The sequence below is a fragment of the Cyprinodon variegatus genome, unplaced genomic scaffold (assembly GCF_000732505.1).
Source record: "Cyprinodon variegatus isolate N-32 unplaced genomic scaffold, C_variegatus-1.0 Scaffold690, whole genome shotgun sequence".
In the NCBI taxonomy this organism is placed as follows: domain Eukaryota; kingdom Metazoa; phylum Chordata; class Actinopteri; order Cyprinodontiformes; family Cyprinodontidae; genus Cyprinodon; species Cyprinodon variegatus.
This window is the reverse complement of record NW_015151143.1, coordinates 14,717-22,973: the sequence shown is the minus strand read 5'-3', so window position 1 is coordinate 22,973 and position 8,257 is coordinate 14,717. Positions and strand designations below refer to the sequence as shown.

Below are 8,257 nucleotides of genomic sequence, written 5' to 3'. Positions count from 1 at the left end.
CTTGAGAAGAAACTGGCAACAAATTCTGAAGAGCATGAGGATCTGGAGGAGGGAGGATGCAAGTTAAAAAACATGAGGGACTCTGTGTATGTGGAGCAGCTTAGACAAAGAGAAAGCAATCAGCTGAAGGAGGATGACTAATTAGGTGTCTAAAAGAAATTACTTTAAAAGTAGACAAGTATGGAAAAAATACACAAAAATATTAGCAAAAACAGGGAAGTGAGAAAGGGGTCAAAAAGGAAAACCAAATAACTAAGGATCACACTTATTGTTAAGGGTAAAAATAGTAAAAGTAAAAGCACATTCATGACTCATTCACATTTGTCCCACTACCAGGGGTATTTGATCTTTTTTTTTCATAGGTCACCTTTTAATAGATTTTTTTATTTTTTTTATTTAGGACTCTGTCTTGAAGGAGCATTTTTACCTCCACCAAGGAGATTGTGCTTTTAGTTGAGTTTGTGGGTGAGGTTGCATGTTTGTTTGTGCACAGGATAACTTGAAAAGTTATGAACAGATTTTACAAGATTTATTTTAACCAAAGGTGCACCTCAGTCCAAGGAACAATACATTCAATTTTGGTGTTGATCTATACATCATAATCTAGATCCAGGATTTTTTTAAGAAGGATTCTTTAACATTGGCAGAACAAGCAGTTTCCCCCTAAACCAGAGCGTGGCAGCAGTGACTATTGACAGCTTAAGCAAGTATTATACTGAAGACAAAAACACAGGAAAGTTGAAACATGCCTTGCTCAAAGTCTAGATCTACTGATCAAGCAAGAAAGCAGAGTGAATAAAGAAGATGAAAAAGGAACATTTGATAATGACCCAAATCATGTGTGAGTTTTATCTATAAGTGTAAGTCATAATATGGGGCAAAATCAGTTGCTTGGCAGACTTCTGACTCTCCAAGTGCTTTTCTAATTTAATTTAATGTGAATTTTGATTACTACTTCCAAAAAACAGAAATCTTTCCTCAAAACCTGACCTGGATCCATCCCTAAACTAAAGCTGATATATTCAAAGTAACAATTCAGGGTTTCTGCAGATCATTAAAAAAATCATAAAAGTCATTAAATTATTATTTTTTAAAATTAAGGCCTTTATTTGCATTAAAATTAATTAAAAGTGATAGATTGCGGCATTTAAAATGCTTTATTTAAAAAAGTATAAAAGGTTTATTAAAAACAATTTCTTCAGATATATTGTATCGTAATATATTTGCCCTGAATGGCTTCCAGTTGATCGTAAAGCCGTATGTTCAGAAAAGAAGCTCGAGGCAAAAATGCAAATTCAAATATATATATATATATATATATATATATATATATATATACGATTTAGGAACCATATATATGGCAACCCTGGTGGATGGCAAGATTATTTCATACAGCATTAAAAAGCATTAATTAGAGTTACTAATTATTGTATGAACCCTGCAATTGCTTAAAGAATAACAAATTTTGGTCTAAGTTCAGTTGAGTTTATTCATATAGTGTCAGTACAGAACAAACATCATCTCAATGATATTTACAAGGGTTTTATTTTTCTTTGGGTTTTATTGCAATTTGGATATTAATAAATTATCGAAACACATTCAATTGGCTGCTTTATGTCCAAAATGCTTTTTAGGATCGCTCAAGTAAAATTCATACTATGTTTAGGAATTTTGTTAGATATTTCAGCTTGTATGTAGGCTACTCAGGCAACCCAGCACTGTAAAAGAACAAAGTGGAACATTAACCTACCGGGCAGGACTTTGAAACACAGACCTGTCGACTTGTATGTTGCTGTAATTTTTTCATGACCCAGTCAACCTGGGGTATGCTGTTTTTCTTCAACACCAGAGTACCAAGCCCATCTGTCTTTCCCCATGACCTGACTCAGCATAAAGGCCCACTTCAGATAACAGAAGAAGTTTTTTTCTTTTTTTTTTTTACACGTGGTCACACACTCAGCTTATGTAGTCCCACTTATTCAGGCAGCTACTCAGTCGGACATGGCTTTGTTGTCCGTCCTCACACCCGTCCTCGCGTTGGTCCTTTGCATGGTGGCAGGCTTTCTGTTTCTGAAATCTCGTGCACCGCAATCCAACCTGAAAGAAGGGGGACAAGGTAAGGGGCCCTCAAAAAGTGGCTTCAGACCCTGGGTGGATCAGGACTTGCAGGATGACACAATATTAGCAGAAGGAGGAGGAGGTGAGTGCCTTTTATCTAAGCAGAGTTCACTTTCTAACCATTGATAAAAGGTTGTTTAAAGCTTTGGATTTGCAGAGACTGCAAAAAGCTTTACATAAAATGAAAAAGAAAACAGTTAAAAGCATATTAAAGCGTAGCAGTCAAACTGCAAAAAAATAAATAATGCCCTAAACAGGCTTTACATGGGGAAAACATACAGAGGTGATTTGAAGGACTGAGATGATATAGGGTGATGATGATGACATAACTTGATGATTATAACTTTCATACTTTATGCACAAGAATTATCAAGACTTCCAGGCCTTCATTTTTCCATTAAACCCAGGGTCCATATCCACAGAGATTCTCCGAGTCCTCTCATAGAGCTTCTAACTTAGTCTAAAAATGACAGCCAAGGAGTTTTCTGGCTCACTGGTTGCTAAGAGCGGCTCAAGAAGGAGACAGAAAATCCTTTCTGAGCAAGGAAGTGTGGTCGACTCCAATTCTGAAGAATGAATTCATAGAATGAAGACTGGATTTAGAAATTGTTGTCAAGATGTTACTTAGAAAAAGTAAGCAAATTGTCACACAGCATCAAAATGGCTGAATATACTTTATTTAAATGTTTGGGTTTTTTTTGCTTTGCTTGTCGTAATGTTTACTCTTCTTGCTTGCCATTTTACTATCTTGCTCATTTGACCTCAGCTTCTAAATAGTTGTATGAGTAACCTGTAAATTTAAAAAAATGAAGCTGGCCCAAAGGACAAATAAGTTGCAATCGATTCTGTCAGTGCATAATATCATAAAAATTGTATTAAGTATTATGGATTCAGTCTCCAGGAGCACTGGCCCCTGATGGCCCCTTTTTAGAACCGCCCATGGTTCACTCACCTGTGTTTTACTGAGACAGCTTGCTTATAAAAAGTGGTTTGATTTGGCAAAATTGAGTACCGGTTTAGTAACACATATGGAAGTGGCCCAAATTGGATATTCTGGGAGGTGAAAAAATCTGAATTTAGCCATTCAGATTCATGTAAAAATACTGTATGATATGTTAGATATGTGTTTCGTATTGCCAATGGATCGGGTTCGGGTTGCATTTGCCTGCAGCGTGAAAATAGCCCTAGAAGTATGTTAATTGTGACAGATCAGTTGTTCTTTTTCTCTACTTTTATGCACCAGGCTGCGACGAAAGAAGAGATTAATGCATTAATCAAGAGCCAAAGAGAAGATTGGTCACACAATACATTTTCTTTACGGCCATTTAGTCTGTAGATGCTGACATCATCCAAATACACTAAATATTTTCTCACTTCTAAAACATCTTGCCACTATGTACATATAACTATTATTACTTTATATATTATATTTACTTTTTTTCCTGTGATTTTTTTCTAAAGTCCTTAGAAATATTTTGACCGTTTTAGAGTGTATAATAGTATTAGAATTCCTCAGTATTTTAGATTTTTTCAAATTTTGTCAAATTTTCATTAAATACTGCTTTACACTTCTCCTAAGAATAATTTATCCTCAATAAATTATGTTACCAAAGGTAACCTTTAACTTATCCAGCAGCTAAAGTAATTCATATCCCCTAACAGGATCATACAGTTTATCTAGTGTCCATATTTATATTTCTAAAATTATTAGATGCCTAGATAGTTCTCTTAGTTTCTGTCATCTTCTATGCCTAATATACTGAGCCCAATAAATATCGTCCTCGCTACTCCAAACATTTGTTACATTTAGAAGCTGCCATAAAGCCTATGGTGCTCTATAAGTAGATTTTATTAAATCTTAGTATCATTTTAAGAAAAATCTTACATATTGAGAAATTACATCCTTTTTTTTCAGAAATATTGTCACTAAGGGCCACTTTCAGTATAAATATTAGTGTCAATACGAGCCCAAATAATTACCTGTTGTATAAATTCTCACATAACCATTTCTCTTATGTGCCCAACATTTCTGTTTTGCATATGTCTATTAAAATGCCTATATTATTTAATTACTAAATGCCCAAATAAATAATTATATTGTTTTTGCTCTATTCTGTGTTACGTGCCAGATGGAAAAGAGAAACATATTAAAAAACTTAAGCATTAAATCATCTTCAATTTATATTTCATGAATTGCATATAATAAAAAGCTTATATGATTTACTCTCAAAAGTATCCCCTTTTGCATATATTCTTTGTCAATTCTTGTAATTCATTTTACAAGAATCATAATAAATCCATGAATCTAGTGTATAGACAAATCAGTCAACATACATTTTCCATGCATGTTTTGTTTATTTCTTTTTTTTTTTTTACCATGTCCATTACATTTTATGGGTGTATACAAATACTCTTATATTTATGTTTTCTGCTTGTAAAGTCAGTAAAGTTGGTATTAAAAAATATATGCACATGTACCATTAGATATAGGCTTTTGGTATTAAATAAAATGTCAGCCTTTTAAATTTCAGTATTTTTTTTTTTAAATACAGCATTTAATAATATTTCCTTCTTTATCATGAAACCCTTGAGTGATATTTGAAAGTCAAAACTTTATTTGTCCCTTTTTTTCGATATGGAAATAATTTCCATTGAAAAAAACTCCTCATTAAACAGATCTAACTTAATTAATTCGTTTTAAACATCATAAGCCTCAGGTGTATTTGCTTTGTCATCCTTTTAGATGAAGATGAATGGGTGGAAAACGACGAAGAGAAGGAACTAGCGCATGTGCCCTATTCACCCCAACGTTACCCAGAGGAGGCCATGCTGCAGAGGTCCAGTGATTTTTACTGCCTGATGAACCAGCGGAGATCTGTCCGATTCATAAGCCCTGAACCAGTCCCAAGAGAAGTCATCAATAATGTCATCCTCACTGCAGGTGAAAGTAAAACAATTATCTGTTCACACGTTTGCTGTATTTAAGAGGCCAATAAAAGTATTATAACTGATTTAAATATTTTTAGACTGTATTTATTATTATCATTTATAATGAGCACACAGCTGATTATTCAATCATCATTTATAAATATGCTCATAAACACTTTCTTGTTAGGGACGGCGCCAAGTGGAGCTCACACAGAGCCCTGGACATTTGTTGTTGTGTCTGATCCAGAGACAAAGCACCAGATCAGGCTGATTGTTGAGGAAGAGGAGGAGGTGAACTACCGCCAGAGGATGGGAGATAAGTGGGTCCATGATTTGGCCCCATTAAGGTTAATATACATAATTACTCCATGTCTTTTCATTAATATGCTTACTAGAAAAAAAGGAAGAAATAAGCAACTTATATGGTTTTGCAAAAATACTAATCCAAAATGTATCTTGCGTTTTTCTGCATTTCAGAACAAACTGGATTAAAGAATACTTGGATGTTGCTCCGTACCTGATCCTCATTTTTAAACAGGCTTATGGGATTCTACCAAATGGCAAAAAAAAGACCCACTATTACAATGAAATCAGTGTCTCCATATCCTGTGGGATCCTTCTTGCAGCTTTACAGGTCAGGAATACTATTATAAAATATAGGTCAAAGTCAAATTCATTTTAGTACAAACTTAAATTCGTCAGTCTTCAAAATAAGCATCTACATAGTTAAATAAAAATTAAAAAATGAATGTGTGTCTGTCAGAATGTAGGCCTTGTTACCGTCACATCCACACCCCTGAACTGCGGCCCACAGCTCAGGCTCCTCCTCAAACGACCAGCCAATGAGAAGCTGCTGATGCTGCTTCCTGTGGGTTATCCAGCTGCTGACGCTACGGTGCCGGACTTGAAACGGAAACATCTGGAGGATATCCTGGTGGCCATCTGAACTAATTAGTAACATCTGTAAAAGTATATCAGTTTTTTTAAATATAAAATTTGTTAATCTAAATATTATCAACAGCTGCAAAGAAAAATGATGCATTTTAGTTGTTGTTAAAACAATTGTTAAAACAATGTTTTTTGCTCTTTTTAAACACTTTAAATCATGGGTATACAGTAATAAGATGGAATAAATGTCCAAAGTAGCTGCTGCATGGCTGTTTTATCAATGCGTCTCTCTTGGACATGAGTTTTTAATGCAATGTGAACCTGTCCTTTAAAATATTTACATCGTTTAGCTCCTTTTTGCTTTGAAAAAAATAATATTTTCTTTTTGTAAACACAATATTTTAGATACTCAATGTTATAATTATAAAACCTATAGATCTGTTTTCTACCACTTGTCTATCAGGCCAGGATTCCAAACCCGGTGACTTCTTGCTGAAGGGTACCAGTACTGCAAACTCCACCATGCAAAAATGTATATATTATTTTCTATTTACAATCAGTCAAAAGGCCAAATTCACAAACACACTAATTCCATTATTAACACAAACACACCTAATGGGACAATTGGAGGGGTCAATTACTCTGGCATATATATCTAGATTCTGAAGGGATACAACTTGTTGATTATGTTATTAACTTGTAGTTAATAACATAATACACAGAAAAAATAATGCAACTGCTTTTGGCATATACTTAATCATATTTAGTTACTTTAACACAATTGTTTCACGTTAGCAGGGTAGGACATAAAAAGTTTTGCGTTAACGTAACTAGATATGATTAAGTAAATGCCAAAAGCAGTTGCAACATTTTTTAGTGTATAAGCACAATTGCCATCAGACTTTAAAATACACAGTTATATGGTGCTGAGGTGAACAGTGAAAGATGATCTAATGTAATAATTAGCACATGGCATTTTAAGAAGGTATCTATCATTTCACTTTCATGTGTGATTGTGCAACTTTCGGCTGTCTCCAACACAAAATGTTGATTTTATGCATGTTACATTTAAGGTAGGTGACATGCAGCATGACAGCTTAGACTTATGTTAGTTAAATAAAAAAGAAAAGCCAAATAAAGATATGAGAAAGCAATGCATATGGAACACTTGGGCATATTTGAACTCTTTTTTTTTTTCTTGCTATAAATATGCAGTCATCAAAAGCACGTTAAAGAAAAGAATCAGAGTTGGGCACCATAAATTTGCTTACGAAGCATGACACTGAATGAAATATTGCCACTATAAAGACATTTTGTTAAATTTTTTGTTCAAAATAGTACGGTTGAACAGCTTTGATAGTTTTTTGGAAGCTAAATGAATTAAGTTTTGTAAACCACACCTTTCCTGTAGTAGAAACTTAAATTATGAACCAAAAAGGGCAAAAAGCGCATGTACTTCTTGCGGAGGATGAGTAGAGCCCACCTGCCCCCACATATCCTCACCACCTTCTACAGAAGCACCATAGAGAGCGTTCTGACGCAGCTGTCTCACTGTGTGGAGTTTAGACACTAAACTAGCTTTCTTGTTTTAATCACTTCCTGCTCTTCCTTTAATGAAATAGCATCACCTGGGACCCCTCAGGCACATAAAAAGTTGCCTGATTCCGTCATTTTTCATCTACTGACCCTCCCAAACAACTCACATATTAGTCAGTAAAGCTAAGTGCTCCCACATCTCTCTTTCTTCATGGTGCCCATCTACATTAAGATCCAGAATTCTGAGATTAAAGTCAGAATTTTGAGAAAAAAAGTCAGAATTTTGAGATTAAAGTATTTTTTCTCATAATGTCTAAAAATCAGTTAACTTTTTATTATTTTTTTTTTTTTAGTGGCCCTTTTACTCTTCCGTACTGCCGGTCAAAATGGGAGACAGCTATATCTTTGACATGTAGGTTCACATCCAGGCCGTTATGGTCTGTATTTAAACAGGAGAACCATCTTTTAAATCTTTCCTTGGAAAAAATTCAGAAACCAAAAGCAAAAGGTTTGTCATATCCCCTCTTTGTTTTTTGTTTTTTTTCAGCCCTCCCTCGATACAAATTAAAGAATAATGCTTACTTGGCTTTTTTTGTGTGTGTTATGTATTTTTTTTTAATTATTTTTACGTATTCATTTATCTTTCATTATAATTCTGTTATATTCGACGTATGTAATTATAGATATCCTTGATTTTCGATTTTTTTCTCTCTCTCTTTTTGAAGTGTATGGCATAAACTTAACATCTGTTTACCTCGCAACTTGAAAGAAAAGAAAAAATATCAAG

General features: G+C 34.2%; 1 protein-coding gene across 1 annotated transcript; it reads left to right on the top strand.

The window, feature by feature from the left end:
• Positions 1-1,941: 1,941 nt before the first annotated feature.
• iyd (iodotyrosine deiodinase) lies at positions 1,942-7,702 on the top strand. The gene is made up of 5 exons (XM_015394505.1): positions 1,942-2,200; positions 4,862-5,059; positions 5,234-5,393; positions 5,524-5,680; positions 5,810-7,702. The coding sequence occupies exons 1-5, from the start codon at positions 2,002-2,004 to the stop codon at positions 5,990-5,992; spliced, it is 897 nt and encodes a 298-aa protein (XP_015249991.1). The 5' UTR covers positions 1,942-2,001; the 3' UTR covers positions 5,993-7,702.
• Positions 7,703-8,257: the final 555 nt, after the last annotated feature.

Bases quoted from the DNA above. Each gene is read 5' to 3' on its own strand.
- iyd (XM_015394505.1), top strand. From the start codon at position 2,002: ATGGCTTTGTTGTCCGTCCTCACACCCGTCCTCGCGTTGGTCCTTTGC. The intron at 2,201-4,861 runs GTGAGTGCCTTT...TCATCCTTTTAG, and splicing joins ATTAGCAGAAGGAGGAGGAG to ATGAAGATGAATGGGTGGAA. The intron at 5,394-5,523 runs GTTAATATACAT...TCTGCATTTCAG, and splicing joins CATGATTTGGCCCCATTAAG to AACAAACTGGATTAAAGAAT.